Source organism: Amblyomma americanum, chromosome 6 (genome assembly GCF_052857255.1).
Source record: "Amblyomma americanum isolate KBUSLIRL-KWMA chromosome 6, ASM5285725v1, whole genome shotgun sequence".
Classification (NCBI taxonomy): Eukaryota; Metazoa; Arthropoda; class Arachnida; order Ixodida; family Ixodidae; genus Amblyomma; species Amblyomma americanum.
In genome coordinates this window covers 152,518,617-152,542,036 of record NC_135502.1, presented here as the reverse complement: position 1 = coordinate 152,542,036, position 23,420 = coordinate 152,518,617, and the positions used below count along the sequence as shown (strand labels likewise).

General features: G+C 43.1%; 2 protein-coding genes across 2 annotated transcripts in view; both read right to left on the bottom strand.

The window, feature by feature from the left end:
* Window positions 1-9,651, bottom strand: part of LOC144095570 (uncharacterized) — a 135,471-nt gene extending 125,820 nt beyond the window's left edge. The window contains exons 1-2 of the mRNA XM_077629259.1: window positions 9,563-9,651; window positions 9,137-9,241 (exon numbers count right to left, since the gene is read on the bottom strand). Of these exons, the coding sequence (XP_077485385.1) occupies window positions 9,137-9,241; window positions 9,563-9,586 (129 nt within the window). The 5' untranslated portion in view covers window positions 9,587-9,651. The remainder of the gene's footprint in view (window positions 1-9,136; window positions 9,242-9,562) is intronic.
* LOC144095025 (uncharacterized) overlaps window positions 9,578-23,420 on the bottom strand; it is a 32,503-nt gene continuing 18,660 nt past the window's right edge. Inside the window, exons 5-7 of the mRNA XM_077628847.1 lie at window positions 21,747-21,882; window positions 10,024-10,141; window positions 9,578-9,666 (exon numbers count right to left, since the gene is read on the bottom strand). Coding sequence (XP_077484973.1) covers window positions 9,629-9,666; window positions 10,024-10,141; window positions 21,747-21,882 — 292 coding nt within the window. The 3' untranslated portion in view covers window positions 9,578-9,628. The remainder of the gene's footprint in view (window positions 9,667-10,023; window positions 10,142-21,746; window positions 21,883-23,420) is intronic.

Genomic DNA, 23,420 nt, shown 5'->3' with positions numbered 1-23,420 from the left:
ATCAGGAAAAACAAGGAAAAGTGTGTCAGCGATCCCTCGGTTTTTATCACGGATAAAGAATATAACTTTCTTTTATCTTACTACAGTTCCCTTCATCCAGAGTGTGCGCTTGCGCAGGGAATCCTTTAAATGTGGTGGTTTTCTTCGAAATAAATCAGTTGCAAGTCCAGCGGTGTGGTGTGTGTACCTCCTTTTCTTGTCCTGCGTCTGTGTTCCGCTGGTTCCACCCTGACAACATTATGAACCAACTAGCCCAGCAATTTACGCTCCTGACCTGTTCTCCCTTTTGCGGAAGAAGGTATTCATGATCCGTAGATTAATTCTAGCTTAGAACTTTACTAACAACCCTCTTCTGCAATTTCTAGAACACATCCCATAGTCGCCTACCACATGGTCGCCAGCCTGCATCTTGAGCACCTTCGCATAGGAATCGCCCATCAGTACAGTGTACTGTGAATTTAGTGTGCTCATTGCCCTCCCCTCCCTAGATAAAAACACGTAGAACTCTGGTGCAAACTACAGACACGCATTCACTCCTGGCCCTAGCCCACTATCATTATTCATAACCACTCTTGCCTTTGCCCAGTGCCCTAGAAGCCTTAGCCTCTTCCCTCCACATTCTCTCCCCCTGTCCGGCGAACCCTCCCCCGCGCGGCCTTGAGAACCTCAAGACCTGGGAGAACTGGGAGAGCCTGCGGCGCACGGAGGACCAGGCCGTGCTGACCACTGCCGCTGGCCGGGTTGCCAGTGCTATGAACCTTAAGGACATAAACGCTGTAGTGCAATGGGCTTGTGCGGGGACCCAAGGGCGTGCCCCAAATTCCTCTCCAACAATAATGGTTTTTTTCTCTCTCGGAAGCCCTACCGCAATTATCAGAAACATGCAAATGAAGGTGCATATGTCATCGGTCCGAACTCTAGTCGCAAGATAGCCTCCAACTTGTCTGAAGCATGTAAGCTATATGCAAAGAGAAATGCTGACACCATAAAAAAAACTGTTCGATTAACGGTTGTTCAAAATTGTGGTGAATGTTTTCAGGAATACTGCCACCACATTAAGGCGGTGGCAGTATTACTATCATTTTGAAGTTATGGCAGTATCATGATGAGTGATGTCATGGCTGCGATTTCATCTGCACCTTCGATATCTGTTGCTCAAAGCAGTGTCGTCGCTTTCAGCAAAGGACGCAATTTTGCGCCGTGCGTCTCTTTCCACAATAAATTAGTGACGGCGTCATCGTTTTTAATTTCGTTAACTAATAAACATTTTTTCTTTAATTACACCAATTGGTTTACTCATTAATGGAGTGACCACATCATTCATCACGGCATATAATGCCATAAATTTATGACTCATTATTATTCATCTTTTACACATTGACTCACTTGGAGTGATGTCATCGATAGAAAACATTTTGCAGGCAAGTTTGGCCCAGAAAACTGAGCCATATAATGGTTTCGCATTAATATATACAACTATGACCGGGAATGTTAACGCGCCACGAAAAGGTGAGCCCAGGGAGAGATTTCGAGTTTTAGCTATGATTATTAAGGATTATTTTAGCGACAGCTTAGAGTGAACGTTAGGAGGAAACGCCGTGAGCGTTCTTACACTAATTCAGAATTGCTTGAGAGGGATGTGACGTCATACCTTGAGCTGCAAAATGAGATTCATTTACACTGCAGTTTAATTGTGACTATTACGTTGTAGTATGGCTGAAATGTAATTAAGAGAGAATTTAAATTAATTACGCTCAAAAGAAAGCTGGGGTAATTGCTCGGGAATCGAACCAAAGACATTGTGTTGCAAGCCTGATACGCTACTCTAAGCCACTGGGGTAAGTTCATTCGACTTGGTTAATTGTGTCTATTGTTGCGAATCACGTGATCTAGTAAGCATACTGATGTATGCTAATGCGTATATAATTAGATCTCATACTTAAGAAGGAACAGAGCAAATTAATGCTGTCGCTTTATATACTTCAGGTGGAGCACAGGTGTCCCCCTAATTTTTCTTCCCTGTTTGGCTGATGTTTCAGAGTCTACATATATATCACATCTCAGCTCCACCTCCTGTAACGAAAACGTTTCATGCGTTGCGCACGGTGCTCTGTATACCATCAGTAGATTGCGGATTTCATAATGAGCTCGTTTAGAGTGTGCTACGCCCGTTACCAAAAGATTGCCAATTATTGTCGACTTCAGAATTATCCCGGATGAATTGTGTATCAGCTGAACAGGGCCCTTAGTGAAACAGGAAAAAACAGATTATAGAGCGCTCAGTTTTGGCAAGTGTGTTGTAATGTATTCGACTGGACAAACATTAGGTGCAGAGGAAGAGTGCACGTCAAACCAAAATATACCGAACTCGAAGGCGATTGCAGAAAAGTTGAATATTAGACATGTAAACATGGCAGCAGTTAAGGTTATCGGAAACGTAAAGACCAGAATAAATGCACCCATTCTAGCGACGTATAACAGGCAGCGACGTGCCGTCTGCCGGCATGGCCGAAGATATTGCAGATATAAAACGTTTCCAGCAGAGAGTGAACTCGCGTTTTGAGGCACTTGAATCACGGGTCTCTGCTCTTGAGTCAAGCTCGCCGACCTCGAACGGCGACGCAAGCGACGGGCCCGTGCAACGCCATTTGAATTCGTTGTCTGAGATTGTTAGCAAGCTTGCTTCAAGAAATGATGAGCTGGAAAACCTTTCTCGCAGAAACAATCTTACATTTCACGGTCTTGGTGAAGAAGATGAAGAAACTAACAAAGCTCTGTTCATTGCGGTGACTAAGGTATTCATCGATAACCTTCAGTTGGATTGTCCTAAAATATAAAGGTATCATCGGCTAGGTAGAAAGCAGGAAGGGCGCCCTCGTCCTTTCATCGTTAAGCTACTTGACTTTCGGGAAAAAACTCAAGCGTTAAAAAATGCTCATAGGCTCAAAAATTCAGGCATTAGCTTATCCGAGGATTTCTCTGCTCACGTTCGATTGATCCGGAAAAAAATATGGGATGCAACACAATCTTATCATGACAGTGGCTCGAAGGTTCATTTGCGTTGTGACCACGTGTTTATTGATAGCGTGCGGTAAAACTGGGATGATGTTGAGAAAAGTTTAGTCAGATTCGAAATCAACGCCCCCGGACACTGCTGCTGCTAATGCTACTGCTGCCAAGCCACCCGCAGATTCTGACTGACGGGACAGCGCCGCCAACCTTCGTGTTCTGAACATCAATGCCAGAAGTTTGGTAAACAAGCTTCCAAATTTTATCTCTTTAATCCTAACTCATTCGCCTGATGTCATTGCGGTCACCGAAACGTGGCCACATGATGGTATAATTGACTCTGAAATAACTCCTCCAGGTTTTGTTGTAATTAGGGCGGACAGGCAGCATGGGAAAGGAGGCGGTGTCGCTCTCTTCATAAGTCTAGTCTGAAATTTGTTAAAATTTCGGTCCCTGTCGAAATAGAGTCAACTTGGTGCAAACTCTACGTAGGTAACAAATCATTTGTTATCGGTGCGGTGTATCGACCACCAGGCACTTCCGTAGACCACGTGCATTCTTTAAGTAACTTCTTGCATTCTCATCATATCAACAATCCAAATATAATTATCCTAGGAGACTTCAATCTTCCCGGAATTCAATGGCATACATTATCCATTACTGGTCAAGACATTGCAATCAGTAATAAACTTGTCAATTTTTCTTTGTCATTTGGATTAAAACAGATAGTTTATAAGTCCACGAGGTCTTCGGCAATACTGGATCTGGTGTTTTTAAGCTCTTCAATTTTCGCGACGAATTTTACATGCGAGGTTGTCGAGGGGATATCCGATCATAAGCTGTTCTTGTTTCGATCCCATGTTCTATTCCTTCCTCAAAACTGACTTATTCAACATTTCCGGATTTCAGTAGAGCAGACGACGTGCCTATCCTGGATTTATTAAGTGATGCATTTGAACAGTTTCAGCACCTCAGCATATCATGTGACGTGAATTCTTTAGTAACATTTTTCGAGAACATTGTGAAGGTCTGTATTCAGCGTTTTGTTCCATTAAAAACTAAAAAGCAAAACCACAGTATGCCCTGGATAACAAGAGACATACTGCATCTTTCTCGCCGTGTTGCCAGACTACGCGTTTCCAAGCGCAATGGTAACCCTGAACTTTTGCAACAGTTCAGCGACGCTAAAGAACTCCGTGCCAAAGTTCACTCGGGAAAAGATTTTTACTACAGAAATTCCTTGCCACAATTAATGAAACACAATCCACGCAAATTTTGGGCATCCATATTGCCACAAAGAACTAGTCCCAATACCTTCATTATTGATGATAAGCCGGTATGTGGCTCATTAGCTATAGCTACTAGTTTCATTACATATTTTCAGTCGGTATTTACAACAGATAACCTTGAAATGATTACTTTTCCTAGCAACTCTCAATGTTCTGTCGATGACATTTCAATAAGCGTCGAAGGTGTTCTGAGCCTCATTCTGAACATAAATGTGAAAAAAGTAGTGGTCCTGATGATATCCCTAATGTATTTCTGCATCGTTACTCTCTTTGGACCAGCCGGTATTTGACTAGCATCTTCCAGAAATCGCTATCAACCGCAACCGTCCCCGTAGCCTGGAAGCTTGCAAAAGTTATTCCCCTGTTTAAAGCTGGCAGCACCCAAATCTTGTCCAACAATCGCCCCATTTCATTAACTTCACACTAATGCAAATTACTAGAACATATCATTCATAAGCACATTACAGAATTTCTTTAAGCTAACAATATCTTGTGCAAATTTCAGCATGGGTTTCGGCGCGGGCTCAGTACCATTTCAAAACTTGTAGAATTCACGCACGACATTGCTAGTTCCCTCGACACGGGTTCACAAATCGACGCTTTATTTATCGACCTTTCTAAAGCTTTCGACACCGTTCTCCACAGCAAACTTCTTTGTAAACTTAATTTAATACTCAAAAACCCGTTACTGGTAGACTGGATATCAAGCTTTCTTTCTAATCGTACACAGTATGTTTCTTTCAACTCCTGTTCATCTGAAACTGTTAATGTATCATCCGGTGTACCACAAGGATCCGTGCTCGGACCACTGTTGTTCTTATTATACATTAATGATTTGCCAGAAAATATTATTTCTAAAATTCGGTTGTATGGAGACGATTGTGTGATATACAGTTCAATCAACACCCCTGAGGATCACGCGCAACTAAATCAGTCATTCGTGTCATTCTGCTCATGGTGTGAAACATGGAAAATGCAAATAAACTTTCGTAAATCTGTATACATGTCATTCTGTAATCGCACAATACCATCTTCTTACACCTACTCTTTCAAAGATAACTCTCTGAATCAAGTGTCCGAGTACAAATATTTAGGTCTTTTTTCTTCTAACTTGTCCTGGTCAAAGCATATTAACACAATATCCAATAATGCAATGCGGAGGTTATCTAAAACGTACACTTAGTGCTGCCCCCCAAGAAACTAAACTGGTAACATACAAAGCTTTAATTCGTCCACTTTTGGAGTATGGGTCAATAATCTGGAATCCTCATAAACAGTCCGATATCAGTAAGCTGGTATCCGTCCAAAGGAAAGCAGTACGGTTTATTTGCCGACGGTATGAGAAATTTTTCATCTTCATCCACTCTTCCTGCCATAGGCCTTTCCCTCCTTTGTACCCGCCGCGACAATGAGTGTTCAAAATATTTTCATGGTATTGTTAATTCATCCCGCTTTGCTTCACTGTCTGAGTATTTGCATTTTTCAGCATCCTCATCTACAAGGAGCTACCAGCCATTGAATGTAACACCCATTCACGCGCGCACTCATGTGTTCAAATTTAGTTTTTTCCTCCTGTTATCGAATGATGGAATTCTTTACCCGGTGATATACGCTCCCTGGAACCAAATCTGTGATTAGTCTGTTGCATTTCTGTTCTGTATTTTAATGGTGTTCACTTCTGAACATGTTGTCCCTCTCTGCCTTTTTTTTCTCTCCTCTTCCTCCCACTCCTGCAATAGCCCCATCGGGGCTGCAGTATATGTAAATAAATTAAATAAATAAAAATCCTGGCGAAACAGTGATCGGTAGGCCTTGCCAGCCCCAACCTGCTTTGCATCGAAGCAGCAGCGGACGGTTCTCTGGATAAAGCGACTGCCTATTATACAATGTCTGATATTGTTACCAATGCCGTAAAAATACAGAAATTCAATTAAATGTAATGTGCAATTGGCTACCTGAAGTCCTTAGGCAGCGAAGCACGCAAAGAACGCCAGATAATGGCCACCGATAGGAGTTCGTTAGGTTGGCTTCGCTGCATAACAGCGAAGTGGCGTTTAACACCAGCACAAGGGAAAGAAGGCCACCTTCTAGCACAACTCACGTTCAGTCCGTGACGCAGGGCCGTGATGAGAAGCAGGAATTACAGGGATGGGACTCACGATCTATTATATTGAATGACCGGAGTAAAATGAGTTCCGTATACGACACGTAACCATTCTTTGACGCAGGAGTTACAAGGGGATGATCTGTGCTTGATATTTCAAATAATTTGAGTTACCCGGGTTCGAAATGGCCGGACAAGTCTGCATTAGCACAAGAATTCTGCAATGCAATTTCTGTGGAAATTCAGAGCTCTGGAAGATAGTTCGCGGTGCTGTTTGTCGCTAGCTTGCAGATAGAGCTTAGTTGGTCGAATGGCCTAAAATTTGGGACTCGTATTTGTGCCTCAACCGCCCGCCTTTAAGCTCAGCAGAGTTCCAATGGAAGTCTTTCTTTGGCCAGATCTGCCTAAACTGCGCATCTGGCTACAGGGAATGGCAATTATTTATTGTTCGTAGCGCCATTGCATTCGAAGTGCAGATAGTTTGGTCTGGAAACGACCTTGCGATAAAGATTAGTGACAAGCCTGCCTCCAAGTGAATAGCCCGTAAATAGACAAGTTGTTCAGAACTTTAAGCGACAGCAAGAACAACCGTGACTGCACTGAATAAAAGTATGTATGATAATCATTACATCATAACAAAATGTACAGGGCGTTTCTTATATGACTGTACAAAATTAAAAAGAAAATTGGTGTTTCGAGTTAAAAGAGTGATTTTTTCAGCACAGCTTTGTCAATGGTGTGGTACATCGCAAACAGCTACAATATGCTAACAAGCAGGCTTTTTAACTGATATTGAATTGCTAAGTTTTAGTCTATTACAGTTGGACTCGTTAATTACTTAGTGGCCTGTAGCCTGCGGTAGGTAATATCCATTATGTAACGGAAAACAGGGAGACAGGTCGCTAACCAGCAGAATACAGCAAGCAGCCAGCCAGCCAGCACGAGACACTTCAACATCTTCAAAGACACTTCAGCGCCACCTGAGAACACCAGGTGGCATTACTCCCCCTCCAAAAAAAAGAAAAACAAAAGCGGGGTTGCAGTATGGGCAGTGGAAAGAGGAAAAAAAAACAGCACAAGCACACAAAAATGTACAAGGGAGGTGGGCGAAGGTGTCCCACGCGAAAACTAGCAGAACACTGAGCGTACTATCCATTACCGCGTGAAGTAGGGTTTCATGCGGACAACGTGCACAACCTCAGAGCGGGGTGGACGACGCTGAGGCTGCACAGTCCCGTCAGGAAGAACTTCGTAGGTCACTTCGGTGACGCGGCGCAAAACTCGGTACGGTCCAAAGTAACGGCACATCAGTTTTTCAGACAAGCCTGGGCGGCGTACCGGGGTCCACACCCAAACTTGGTCTCCCGGATGGTATTCGACGTGCCGATGACGGAGGTTGTAGCGGCGCGCATCCGTGCCCTGCTGCCGCTGAATGTGAAGACGGGCAAGTTGACGTCCACCACCATATGTAACGGAAAACAGGGAGACAGGTCGCTAACCAGCAGAATACAGCAAGCAGCCAGCCAGCCAGCGCGAGACACTTCAACGTCTTCGAAGACACTTCAGCGCCACCTGAGAACACCAGGTGGCAATATTATTGTTTAAAATTTCGGGGGTAACGCGGTTACCCCCGGAGTTGTAAGCAATCACATTTTAGCTACATCGCGCCAAAATGCACTGTCTTTCGGGAAGGTTGCAAGCAAAGCAACTTCTCCAGTGCACGTAACTCGACAAATTAGCTACAATGTGTTGGTCCACACCGCCAAGGGTAACCGGGTTAGGGAAATTCTAAAAAAAAATGATACGGATATTGCTTGCCGTAGGCTACACGCCACTCAGTAATCAAAGGCCAAACAGTAACAGCTAGAAACATAACTATTCTTTACTAATCAACCAGCCTGGTAGTTAGCACGTCTTAGGTTTTTCTGATGTACTACACCGCTCACAATGCTATGCCAGAAAGCGGTCTTATAACTCATTAACCCCATTGTTTAAATTGTGCAGTGTTAGTTAAAACGCCTTTAAAAGTTAAAGGAATACATGTGTTGTGTAAAAAGCGACGCGCCATATATCAAGAAAACTGAATATATAGCACTCTAAGGCCTAGAAACAAAACACATGAAATTGGGGTCAAAAGGACGACGATGAGAGAAAGAGAGCAATTTTATGTTCATGCTGTCATGAAATCTAGAATTTTTTACCTCACAAACAAACGATTGGTATGTGGAAATGTTTCTGAATTAAAAAAAAATATTCATTCAATTAGTTTTTATTGCTGGTCGTATTTAACACCCCGTTCAGAATATTATGCCTGATTTGGGTGACGTCCCGCATTCTGTGTCGCGCACCCCTGCAGCAGCGGCTACAAACACCTGCCAAGTTAAGAAGCGTGGCTTTTTCGTAATTGCGCCACCTCCTCGGCAATTAGGTCCACTCAAACATGAAGTGCTTCAAAACAATATATAGAGTAGGTTTTAATTCTCTCGTCGTGGAGACTCCTCTGTACTTATAGAAACCTTTTTCAAAGAAATGTACTGTTCACTGTACCTAAATTGAAGAATAACTAATAGAAGTGTTGGAATGCGTAAATATATCCAGGAAATCTCATCCGCCCTTCCGTAGAGCTTCTCGTTTTCTTCGGGAGCAAGGAGTATTCAAAAGGTGGCTTGCGGGTACACCGAAGGCGTGAGCGAATAGCAAGTCCACCAGAATGCGCCAGCCCATCAGTGCTCACCACGCCGTCCTCATCATCGGCGAAGGCTAGCCGGCAGAGGTAGGACACTCCGCTCGAAGCCAACCAGCTCGGTTTGCTGTGCTGCGGGAGCAGGTGGCTTGTCCACTGCACCGGCACGAGACAGGTAGAGCCGTCACCGCCACGCCGAGTTTATTGCTTTCCATACACGTCACAGCGACGTTATTTCCTTTTAAAATTCATAGGCTTCATTAGGAAGGGAGCCGATGGAATTGGAGTGCCTTTAGACACGAGACATACGTGCGTTGGACACTTTGACACTACGAGCTATATCACATTACAGAGGCTCTACCCACCTTGTGTTCTTGTTTGAAAAAATATTAGGCGCATACACGCGGCGCGAGTACGTTGAGAGTCAAACTTTGGCACACATCACCGATTACCTCGGCGTCAACCTCCGGCATTTACCTGCCCTGCGATCTTGCTGCACATGTCGACGCCTTTGGTAGCGACAGGCGGATCGAGCAGAAGAAATCATATGCTGTCTTGTACTTCTGTTCCCAAAACAAAGTCTGGAATGCAGAGAGTGAAGGACGAACAGTAGGTTTAGACACAAGGCGAAGATTAGACAGAAGGCGACGGCAGCAAGAACCGTTGGTTGACTTGAGGATCAAAGAAAAAAACAAAGCCTTGGTAGAGGCGACCAGCTCGAAGGGACTGGAAGCAAAATTATACAAGTCGCCGTAGCACCGCTATTTCACACTTGAGTGAAAGGATTGAACTTCAGGGCGCTGGGCAAATGTTCCCCATTAGACTTTGAAGCGCTTTTTCTCTGGAAATGAGATGTTAGTAAAATGTCAAGCGCTTCCTTTTACACTCAAAGAGTTTTGTATGTTATATGATACTAAAAATGATGTTGCAGTACGCACCTAATTTCGAGATATATCTATTTTCCACTTCTTGGAAGTATTCTTCTAGGAACAGAAAGAACCTTCTGGCGTCAGCTTTGAGCTCCACGTCTTCTTTTTCAGCAAACTGCCTCACCAACTGCACACACACAGAGACAATAAACGTTTCTCATTGTACCTATTTACAAATGAGTGGCAGCACGTATGACGTTTTATTGTTAAATTCTTTCTTCCTCCAGCGCTCTTGCGCGCATTCTACTGCGAAGGGTTCTTGGAGCAATGTATATTATTCATCCTTGTGCATTCTAGAATATTGTGGATAGCTGTAGAACAAAACACCAGTGCCTTAAACAGAACAATATTGAAGCACTCATCCTTCATTGCGAAATGCTAAGCAATCCCTTTTGCTTTGCACTTCAGGTCTTTCTCGGAGCCCTGCTAGCGCCGCGTGAGTGGTATCAAGCGACACGTGCGAACCATGTTCAAGGATTCGATGCCGTATCAGCAGTACTGCTTTCCGACGGAGTCATCACTGAACCAGACCAACCTTGTCTATCAGCTTCCACACCTTTGACGACATCGGGGACGTCATGTCACGTGGCTGATCCATCGACTATAAATCCACCACCGGAGCTTTTCTTCGCCAGTGGGCATGTCAGCAGCAGACACGGCAACTTGCTAAGCAATCACTTTTGCTTTGCACTTCAGGTTGATAATCTCAAATATGAACATTGTTATCGAAGTGACGATCGTTTTTTAGTGCTGCTGCCCTGCCCACTGAGCGTTGAGTGCTTTCTGTCTTGTGTTATTACATTATCGAAAGATCTGTTGTCTTGTGGCGATATTGAAGCAAATCCTGGTCCAACTGAAAAAGAGATGCTATCGGAGTTACTAGCAGGCCAGGGTAAGATTACTTCAACAATGGAGGGCCTACAGGCATCACAAAACAAGATAGAAGACAAGCTTTCCTCTTTAACTGAGCGGATTGACGGTATTGAGAGACAGTTATCCGGCCTAAATGTCTTAGCCACGAAGGTGAAAGATATGGAATCTACCATATCAGAACTTCAGGGGCAGCTTACTTTAGTTAGAAACCAGATGGATGACTTAGAAAACAGAGGTAGAAGAAATAACCTTATCATTTACGGTATAGAGGAGGACAGAATTGAGTCTAACCATGAACTGGAAGAGAAAGTAACAAACGGCGTTTTTCAGGAAAAGCTGGGTTTAACGGTAAGTGGCGTCGAAAGATGCCATATAATTGGTAAAAAGGAAGCAAGCAAGGTGCGACCTGTCATTTTAAAACTGCTCGATTTCCGTGAAAAAATGTCCATATTACAATTATGTCACAAGCTCAAAGACTCCGGCATATCAATAGCTGAGGATTATTCAAAACGAGTTCGAGAAATACGTAAACAGTTATGGAAAAGCTGTAAAGAAGAGAGAGACGAAGGAGCCAAAGCAAAGTTATTATTCGATAAACTAAGCGTTGATAACGTCCTATTTGGTTGGGACGAAGCGAAAGGTTCTCGCTTCAGGCTTAGAAAGAAATCAAACTGACTTCTCACCAATAAACCTCGGACCCTGAAAATATTAAATGTTAATTGTAGGAGTGTTCTAAACAAGACTGCTGAGTTGGAGGCTCTTCTGCTTTTGCACGATCCAGAAATTGCGGTTTTGACTGAGACTTGGCTTAACGACACAGTATTTGACAGTGAGTTTGTACCCACTGGCTACAGTTCGTACAGAAAAGACCGTGATGGTAGAGGTGGAGGCGTTAGCATACTCTTTAAGTCAACCTTGCGAATTTTCCCAATGTCTGATATACCCAATGTAGAGTGTATTTTTTGTAAAGCATACTATGGAAATGTTAGATATGTTATTGCAGCAACGTATAGGCCCCCTAGTTCTACCGTTTCCGTTCTAGACGATCTCAAACAATATTTGTACACGAATGTCAAACTTGGTGATCGTATTATATTGTCAGGTGATTTTAATTTACCTAATATAGACTGGTCGACGTTCTCACTTGAAAAACATGACGCTTTAGGTGAAGCAATGTTGGACATTGCTTTTTCCTTTGATTTATTGCAAATTGTGGAACAAAGCACAAGAATTCAGGGCAGTTCTCAGTCAGTCCTTGACCTATTTTTTGTCAGCGGATCAATAGGCGCAGATACAAATTACGAAATAGTACCTGGAATTTCAGACCACGAAGCTGTCCTACTCACCATTGCTGATGCCGTCTTGAATAGCAAGCCTAAATATCCATCTTACCCAAACTTTTCTCGAGCCGATGATGTATCAATCATTGACATACTTTCGCTTAACTTCGATGCCTTTTCAGATAGCACAGATGATGTGCATTCGCTTTGGTGCAGGTTTAAAAAATTAGTAAAAGAGTGCATTGACCGTTTTGTCCCGCTGATAACTAAAAAGAAAAACGGCAGGAACCCCTGGATCTCCCGTGAGACGTTACGACTCCAAAAGCAATTGAGGCGTCTTAAGAAAAGATTGAAAATCCATGCTGCACAGGCGGTCAAAAACAAGATTGACGAAATCTCCTCCCGCCTTAAGAATAAAGTATATGCCGATAAACAACGCTACTATGGTGAATCACTGCCCAGTTTCATAACTACAGCTCCAGAAAAGTTTTGGCGTTCTATTTCTCCGACTTCCAAGGAATGTGATGTGTTTCATGTTGATGGTAAAGATGTGTGCGATGGCAAGGAAATAGCAAATGCATTTATTAAACATTTTAAGTCCGTCTTTACTAAAGATAATGGCGTAATGCCGTCTTTCGAATTACCTACGTCACCTATACCCGATGGTAAAATAAGTGAAACAGGAATACTAAACATTCTTTTAAATCTGGACATTAAAAAGTCTTGCGGTCCGGACAACATTCCAAACACATTTTTAAAGCGGTATGCAGAATGGACCTCAAAATACCTGCACGTTCAGTTCACGAGATCATTGTGCGAGGGACAAGTGCCGAGCGACTGGAGGACTGCCACAGTGAAGCCACTACATAAGGCAGGAAAAAAACAGTGCATTCAAAATTACCGCCCAATTTCTTTAACATCTACGGTATGTAAACTTTTGGAACACATAATTCATAATCATTTCTCAGAGTTCTTGGAGAAATATAATATACTTACGAAGCATCAACATGGTTTCCGAAAAGGCTACTCTACAAATACCCAATTGGTTCTAACAGTGCATGACTTTGCTAAAGCAATTAACAATGTGAAACAAATAGACGCTGTTTTTATGGATTTTTCAAAGGCTTTCGACAAGGTGTCTCATAAAAAGTTACTTCACAAATTAGGCGCAATACTGAAAAATTCTCAACTAATTAATTGGCTTGAGGCTTATCTTGAGAACAGAGAACAATTTGTTGTTTTTAATGACCACCATTCAGAACGACTTTCAGTTGGCTCTGGCGTCCCGCAGGGCTCGGTGCTTGGGCCTCTTTTGTTTCTTTTGTTTATTAATGATGTACTGCGTGGTATTCCCGTTAAGGTTAAACTTTATGCTGACGACTGTGTATTGTACTCGGAAATAGAGAATGCCGCTGACCAGGAACTGCTGAACAATGCCTTAGGACAAGTTGTTGCCTGGTGCAAAGCTTGGCAAATGTCAATTAATTTTCAAAAACTGTTTTTATGACCATTACACGCAAGAAGCACAAACTTAAATATCCATATGCTACTAACGACATATTTCTCTCCGAAGTAACACACTACAAGTATCTAGGACTCTGGATCACTAATGATCTCACTTGGACTAAGCACCTTGAATATGTAGTAGCTAATGCTAACCGCAAATTATTCTTCTTGAGGAGGGCTTTGAGACTTTCCACCCCTTCTGTCCGTCTGCTCGTATACAAAAGTGTAATTCTGCCGATACTAGACTATGCATGTGTAATTTGGGACCCTTTCACCAAGACTAACATCACCAAGATGGAAATGGTGCAAAGAAAAGCAGTTCGCTTCATATATAATAGCTTTGGACATACATCAGTAACCGAACTACTAATGAAAGCAAACCTGCCACCATTAACGCAAAGAAACCGTGTATCACGACTAAAATTCCTCTTTCAACTTATTAACGGTCATTATAAAACCGACCTCACGGGAATAATTAGTTTTTCATCTGGGTATTCTACAAGGCAGAGACACAGTCGCATAATAACCGCCTTTAGCACCCATAATAACTGTTTTAAGTATCCTTTCTTTTCCCGAACAGTAACTGAATGGAATCTACTAACCAATGATCAAATTTCAAAATCATCACTATCGGCATTTATTTCAGGTATTGTTTAGAAATGTGTTGTCTAACTGTTTATACGCTCCATGGATCTAATTTGTATTATATGCTTTGTCTGTGTTATTGTTTTCATTATGTATTTATTGTATCCCACCCTGCTAAAATCCCCAGAGGGGATTGCAGTATTGATAAATAAAATAAATAAATAAATAAATAAATAAATAAATGCGAGTGAACGTACTACCAGCAAACGTGAACAATTTTTACGTTATATCATGCAGGTCACCAAACTCAGACCATTCTTCGGTCTGTATCGGGTGCATCGCGCCCTCTATACTCGCGTCTTGCGCATCATACCAACTTCGTCTCTTTGTGTTCCCGTAGCAGTGCTCGGTCTTCCCGTTATCGTACGCCTTGCATGATCGTCCCTAAGGGCAGTTACTGCCATACGTTTTAAATGTCTGACGAAGAGTAAGTACACTGTGGTGGTTACGCATAGGCCTAGAGTTATAGGCACATTCCTCACTCCCTCTCGCCGTATCATCATCATCACGATGCTACAAAGGTAGCAGCGCCTCCTGGCATGAGCCATACCTCCTATCCCTCAGTCCCCATGTTTGAAGCGCCAGTGCGCCGTGCCAGCCTTCTCTGTTTCTAGGAGGCTCTGGGCAAGCCCTCAGTTCCATGCAGCGCACGGCTGCGAAACGAAGACTATTTTGCAAGCTACCACGTGTACCTATCGCTGCAAAAAGTGTGGATAGAGAACAGAAGCATATCAACTATTTGGAGATGGATGCGAAGCAAATGTACGAATGGCCTCGGGTGGAAGTTGAGGCGTTATAACAGGAGTCAGCTGATTCTGGAAGAAAATTGGAAGGGGTTTCACTTAGTTAAACTGCGCAGACGTGCAAAAGCAGGTGGTGATTCTTCAGGAGTAATTTTCTCAGAAAACATTCCTGGAATGAACATATTAACGCTATGTGTACAAAAATTTGCAAATCAGTTGGCGTGCTTAACAGAACACGGCATTATCTTCCTGTCGCCATAAAAAACTCATATACCATTCCCTTCTCCATTCTCATCTCTGTTACTGTGTGTCAGTTTGGGGAAATACGACGTCCCAAAACCTGCATAAATTGACTATTTTACAAAAGAAAGCAGTAGGAGCCATACAAAATGCACATTTTCTTGAACATACGGAAGGATTTCTTAAGACACTTAAAATACTTAAAGTGGCAGATGTGTGTAATAACAAACTACTAAGATGCTATAAAAGTGCAGTCGATGGAAAACTGGACTTATTTCGACCAAATGCAAACCTCAAACACACCCACTACGTGTACCCATATAGACACCAACCCCCATGGCAAATAACATTCTCTCGCACAGAGTACGGCCGGCAGCGCGCAAATTGTACTCCACCTAATCTAATAAACTACTTTTATCAACTAGGTATCGATGTATTGACGCTAAATAATTGGCGCCTAACTGAATTATTCTTGTTCATAATATGCATCACATTTCACTTGACAAGAAGAATGCAATATTCAATTACAAGTGCAATCGTGTTTTTCTGCGTCACCTGTGTACTACATGCATCTGCCTTCCAAGATTTACATATTTGATAACCATGTGCTATTTCGACACAGTTTTCTGTTACAACATATGTTATCATAAATGACAGATCTCAGTGGTATTTCTGTCTTTGTAAGTCTTGATCAGCATCGATTACATGTTTTTTTCTTTGTTATCAGTGTGCGTGCATGTACGTTTCTTTACATGTACTATAGCCTGTCACTGCTTGAGGGGCGGACGGGGCTTTTGTCAAGCTGCGTAACCTGCAGCTTTTCTCGGCCGCCCTTTTTCGCCACCTGTACACTTTGTTGGTGAAATAAATGCTCATTGATTGCAGGAGGCCCTTAATCTCCGCCTTAAGCGCATGATGCGATGTAATTTGTGTTTTAATGTCCACATATGCAGAATTCCTCATTCTCTACTTAGCATTCATAAATAGATGAGAGTCCTGATACCACCACCAGCGCCGTGGAGAAGCGGTTCAGTGATGCGCCACTACACTGGCAGCTGGCTGCTCTTATCACAGCCGTCGGTAAGGATTGTGTGACCCAAGTTGTTCAAGGATGCGCTGACGGTACCCTCTTGAACACATGGCGTATTGAAGCTTTCGGTTCAAAATTGCAAAATCTACCAGGAACAATTCGTTTGAGGCACTTGGATACCTCTTAACAGCTGGAAGGCGAAAGCCGTTTGCAACTCATTGCACTGATTTGAGTTTGCCGCGCTTGAATTAATTTCACGACAGAAGAGAAGCTGGCGCGAGCGTAGCGTCACGTGACCTAAGTCATGTGACCTATGCGGCGATGTAACGAAAGAACGGCCACCGCGGGTAGTTCACGTCACCTAGGCGGCGATGCAACGGACGGACGGTCACCGCGAGTATGAGCCATTAAAGGCTATCGCCATAATAGAGGCGCAGTTTTATGTGAGTTCCTTATAACCAACTCTGGCCAGCTGCCACAAAGGCTTTGTAGGCACAAAAGGTAAGACGTCTCTATGGATTTGGACTGTGCCATCAGTAATCAAAGGCGCAGCGCTGCGATCTTGCAAGGGTCGTGTGCTGACAGTACAGTTAGTAATCCTGATGAGAACTGAGTTGCCACAGCCGAACTGCCACTTTCCGCAGAATATTCGCGATGCAGCCATGCAGTCCTTCAGCGATTAAACAGCCTTGTCAAATGCGCTGGTTAAACATGGCGCCCACCAGTTTTATGCTCCGTCTGGAAATCACGCAGCAAAACAAAGAATTCATTCCGCTCTACAGGTTCACAATGTTCAAAGCAATTAGTTAAAAACTGTTCGGTATAACTTTTCTGGGGCGTTGCACTCACTTTGGCTGCCTGTTGCAAGGTCCTCAACCTAAAGATGCGTATTAAGCCTGAACCATAGAGTACAAAAAGCGATTCTCTTTTTTTTCTCCCAGGTTGTCGGAACTTTCCTGTTCAAAAAAATAATTTTTTTGCTGGCCTCAGTCGTCAGCCAACTGCGGTCACAGGGCGAGTGTTTCCCAGAAAAATTTTGGGGGTGGAAAAAAATATCAGCTATGTGACAAAAAAGTCTGCACGCGAGTGTGCGACGGTTCTTCAGCTAGCTGCTGCGCTAAGCTTAGCGCTCACCCATTTGGCATAATCTCTGCACAAAACAGCAACAATCAGACAATCATGTGTCACGCCTGATTAACGGGTTAACGCCTGATTAACTCCTGATTAACGGACAATCCGGTTGGCAAACTGATGAGAAAAATTAATTACAAAATTAAAAAATTACAAAAACATACATGAAGTTTGTGACTAATTGAAAATGATAGTGAAGAGAAAAATTATCGAGTGTTTCCTACAGCTCAGTTCGGAATTCTCATATCAACAGCCTGCTCCCCTACTATTACTGTAAGCTGTCAAAGCTTTTTTTACGCCTTTTAGGGCAGCTTATTTGTGTCCCTGCTTATAATGCTGCTCAGTAGGTAGCGTAATTTTGCTTCTTAAGTTCCAGTCACAATGCATCGGCAGCATTCTCGATAGCGATGCAATCTGTACTGAATCCCTTCACTCTTACACTCGAGTCCACCTGAGACCTCGAACATTGGTCACAGATTTAAAGGATTGGCAAAGCTTCTATAGCATTGCGCGACATGTTCAGCTCTACATTATTCAAAGCCTAATCACCCCGCTGTATCAAAGTAGTTGCTTTATATGAGAGCGTTTAGAGGAACGAAGTTTAGTATTTCATGTGCAGCAAAGGGGAAACAGGCAGCATAACAAATTTCCTCTAAAGAAAGATTTGCATAACATTAGTAAAAACAGCATAAGCGAAGTGGGAACCATGGTGTAGTTGCGCCAGATAAATTTCCGCTCCCAATGTAAGCGATAAATGCGGCTGCTATAGAAAATATGACGCATGCTTTCAAACTCTGCTTTCAATGATGACCACACGATGAGAAAATCATTGAAAATGATTGCAGTTAGCGGTGGCTGAATGACTCAAATTCCGCTATGTTGCACCACATAAGCTTTGCGATACTATAGCGCTGCTCACCGCTACAGGTGCAGGGGTCCTCCAATACGCTTAATTTGACACGTGCACATGTGCAGCTCTCCTGCACATTACCTTCCAGCGGTGTCTGTGAGCTGCCAGTATCGAACACGGAGGTGGTCAAGGGGCATTTACGTGAGTAGCTGAAAGATTTGCGATTTTCTGGGCGTTTAACGTCCCAAAGCAACTATGGTTTTGAGAGACGCCGTAGTGAACGGCTCCGGAAATTTCGACCACCTGGGGTTACTTAACGTGGACTGACATCGCACAGTAGACGGGCGTCTAGAGTTTTGCCTCCTTAGAAGTTCCACCGCCGCGGCCGGGATCGAACCGGCGTCCTTCGACCCAGCAGCCAAGCGCCATAACAACTCAGCAACAGCGGCAGAACAGTAACTGAAAGAAAATAAGAGCTGTTTAATTGTGCGCTACGATGTTTATGCTTATTGCCTGCGGTGTACGGCTTTGAAAATGAGACGGATAAAGTGTTTCCTGTGCTCACATCAAACACTCCTGGAAGCATTCGGATATATGTAGTGGTTTTGCATTGCGATGTGATAAACAATCAAAATTTTTGTGGTAGAGCTCAGCACATGGCAGCACTGAACTGAAGCGCTTGTCCGCAATTTCGAGGCTAGAACAAAGTACTTTTTTGATGGCAGTGCCGGTTGGCCACGGCTGCTTTATTTATATGTGGTGCTTGATAACGGCCGCTATATAAAGAATAAAATGCTGATATAGAGTGCCTTTATTGTCAAAAAGGCATGTTTTTTTTTTCTTGATATGATGCAGGCCTGGTAGATTCGGAAATCCTTAATTCAATAACAGTGTGCCGAATTAAAGCACTGCGCGTTTTCATCGAAATTCATCATTATCATCGACATCCTGACTACACCCTGCTGCACGACAAAGGCATTTAGTATATCTTTCTGATTAACCCGTTCCTGTACCAGTCGTGGCAACTTATTCCCGTAAACTTGTAACCTAACATTCTGCCCCCCCCCCCTCCTCTCTGATACGCTTGCATTCTCTCTGGGATCCACTCGGTTACCCTTAATCACCAACGATTATCTTGCCAGCGCAGTAGATGTCCCGCCCAAGCACAGTTCTCCTCTTGATTTCGAGTACGCAATCACCAGCGTTTGTTCCCTGACACTTGCTGCCTTGCTTTTTCTTATTTTTGCCCCTCGCGTTTTCCTTTCCGCCGCTCGCTGCGTTGTCCTCAATTTAAGTTCAACCGTTTAAATAGGCATTCACGTATCTGACCCCACAGGTGAGTATCAGTGACATAGAGCTGTTATGTACTTTCCTCTTTAAAGACGTTGGTAAACTTCCACTCATCATATGAGACTAGCTCCCAGTGCGCGCTACCTCATATTTATTCTTTTCGTTCTGTCGAATATATCTGTTGCCTACCCACATTAAACACTGAGCAAGCAAGATTTTGCTCCTTGGTGTCTGTCACATTGCCGACAGTGGTATGGAGTTAGCATGTCAAGCAGCCCCGCTACACCTTGCCTCGAAGCGTGTGACAACGACTGCCAACTGTCGACCACGCCCTTTTCTGCTGCTCTCTACACTCCCTCTCTGGACAACTGCTGATGTTCAGACGTAACCTGTCTGCCCCACAGCGCATCTGACTGCCACTTTTGTTAACGCCTGTAGCATAGGCTCGAAGATGGAATGGATCTTCCTATTTTCTCCGCTGGTTAGGTGTTTATGTGTAACACTTTCTCAAAAACTCTCGCTTTTTTTTATTCTTTATTCAACACTGCAAACATTGAGCAGACCACAGCGGGGTGGGTAAAACGATAAACAAAGCAATGCAAACAATGTTAACAAATTACCGAAGCGTGGCGAGAGGTAATAATCTTTCCAATTGGCTGCAGCGCGAGTGAAGATGAAAATTTGAGTAAATATGTTCGCGCAAAATACGGCGTCAGCGAATTTGGATTGTGGCGACGAGTGTGCCTCGACGTTGAAGTGGACATGCTGATGGGCCAATGGCTAGATCCAGAAGTTGGGAAGGAAAAAACTGCAAACGTAATTATTTTCTCTCTGTGTAGAAGACATCCTGCATTACTTCAGAGTGTGAGTCACACGGTGAATATTTCCACTGAACCATCCTCACAGCCTTCCCCAGCACCTTGTTGAGAAGAGTAATAATGTGTTTATTCAACGGGTCCCAAACAACGCATGCAGGAGTCTATCAGAAGACAGCCACATTCTCGCTCATTTTTTTTTGCTCCGAATTGATAGCGATTGGTGGAATAGTTATTTTTTCATATGATCGGTATTTCCGGAACTTCAATGCGTCCGAGCTTTAGTCAGGCTGTAATGCGGAACTATAACGAACGCTTTGTTGAAAAGTAGAAATATTGCAATGTATTACTGTCACTCATTGCATAAATTTTGAGTAGCATTTTCGAACCCGTGCAGGGTATTCTAGAGAACTGAGTGGTCATCAAAACTTCATTTTACTGATTAGTAATAATGTGTTCAACTAGTTTATAAAATGAGGATGTACGAGTTATTAGACGGTAATTTTGTAATAAAGCCGGTCAGTCACCTATCTTATGTAAGGGTTCAACTCTGGCTACCTTCCAGGCACTCTTAAATGTTGCTTCAAACAAACACACAAAATACTGAAAGAATGCAATTAGCTAAGCATATCGCTTCACAAATATGATAGGAAAGTTGTCACAACCACACGATGATTTCGTTTTTAAATTTAGTTGCATAGAAGCTATGTCAGGGTATGAAATAAAATTCATATAAGAGGGGTGAAATACTGCTTCACTGGAAGAAGAAATTACCAAATTAGGAAACACACTGTGACCGTTGTCATCAAAATGGCACGCATGGTCACGGTAATCGGTAACTACATTTTCTAAGGATAAATTGGAGAGACTGCACTATTTTTTTGCTTGCATAATTTCAAATCTTTTTGTATGGTTTGTCTTTTGTTGTATTTTGTTTGGTTCTTGTTTGGATGTTTTTTGCTTGCTCACAGTAGCATTCCTTCGAAGAGTGTACTGCACGCGCAAGGTTTTCTTTTATTTCCTTTCGAAAAGCGGAAAATAACCGCTGATTATGTACCATTTTTTAGCCTTCGCTTCGAGAGAATTAATTCACTTGTCATCCATCATGTCCGTCTCGGAACTAGTTTACATTTCCTGTGCACAATCCCGTCTATATAGCAGTGGTACTAGCTCTAAAACGGAACCAACTTGTGTTCGCATCATTCTCTGTAAAAGTAAAATCAGCCTGTGAGCATAAGTTCGCAAAGCCTGAGTGCGGTAATGAATATACGGCATAGCTAATTCAAAATCATGCGGAAGCCCCTTTTAACGATGCGTTTCGATACTCACACCTGGGATGATGTCGTACGCTTTCAGCTTGGGTGGAAAGACAGCCCAGGCGAGTTTGTGGAGCGGCATTGGCATTGTGGTCACGAACTTCCATTCACGCTGCGTTCTGCTGGTTCTTCCAGTGGCATTCCGCTCGCTATGGTAAAGAAAACAGACCTCTGCTGAAAGCGCATGCCTGACCAAAAATGTATTACTTTGCCTTTACTACAACTTTAAATCCTCAAATTCATTATATAGATCGAGTGATTTACAGATATTCAGTTCGCATGCAAGCCGCAATCAAAAGAAGCTTTAGAGCACATATTATCCCCATCTCTCACATTGTACAAAAAGCCCTTAATCTAAATGTTGCAAGTCTGTAAGATCCAAAACATTAAAGAATCACGGTTGTTGATGTGTTTCTCAGCGACAATTTTCTTTTATCTTCTTTAAAAATAATGCCACCTGGTTTCATTGTCGATGCTGAAAACCTGCCTTCCACATGCATGACGAAGTCTATTTTCTGATTCATCTTCATCTTATTTTCTCATTCATCATGACCTCATTTCAGGGCAGTGATCTCTCACGCGGCATTGTGTGCTTATTGTCGCTGTAAAGCTTAAAAGAAGCTTAGAGGTGTTCGTTCAAAAAATGTAGTGTAAAGGTGGTTTCAATGTCGGAGAACGATATTTACGTTGGCAAAAGTTTTGATCGGGAGAAAAGGAAATAGTTCTGAAGATTCAAAGTTTTGTGCCACTGCGATATATGTGGTTTAAGCTGTGCTATACCATGAGAGTAACACTACGACCGAGTGACAGTAGAGCTAACCCTGAAAAGTTTATACCAAAGATAGCGAAGATCCGGACAGGGGGCTAAGGGGGTGACACAAGCAAGCACAAATGAAAACAATAAAAATGAACCAATTACTCTAAGAGTTCGATATGATGCCTATCAATGACCACATCAACAAGAAATCGCAAGGAACAAGTAGTAAAAGTTAAATGCTTGTCTTAAGAATAGCATTATTTGCGTCCAGAAATAGTACAACAGATGACACGACGAAAAAAACACACAAGACTACTAGTTAACGGGGTGACAAATCCACACAAGTGTACACCAAAGGTACCAACAAACCATTTTACACACATATTTAAGACTACTTACGTGTGGGAATATGAAAGCCTTAGTGTGCCTCGGTGCATTAAACCCACCCGCACAAGAATCCCCATAGCAGCCGCCGCGGTGGCTGAGTGGTTATGGCGCTCGGCTGCCGGCCCGAAAGACGCGGGTTCGATCCCGGCCGCGGCGGGCGAATTTCGATGGAGGCGGAATTCTAGAGGCCCGTGTGCTGTGTGATGTCAGTGCACGTAAAGAACCCCAGGCGGTCGAAATTTCCGCAGCCCTTCACTACGGCAACCCTCTGAGCCTGAGTCGCTTTGGGACGTTAAACCCCCCATAAACCAAAGCAAAACCATCCCCATAGCATTCACGCGAGCGTATGACACCACCGTGAGCGGTGAACGGAGAAGGGATGAATCCCGAATTGCATAATAATAATAATTAGTTTTGAGGAAAGGAAATCGTCCAGTAACTGTCTCGCATCTCAGTGGGCAACTCAACTGCGCCTTAAGGGAAGAGGTAAAGAACCCGGTTAGAGAAACAATTGAAGGTGGCTATGTCTACGGTTCTAATCCC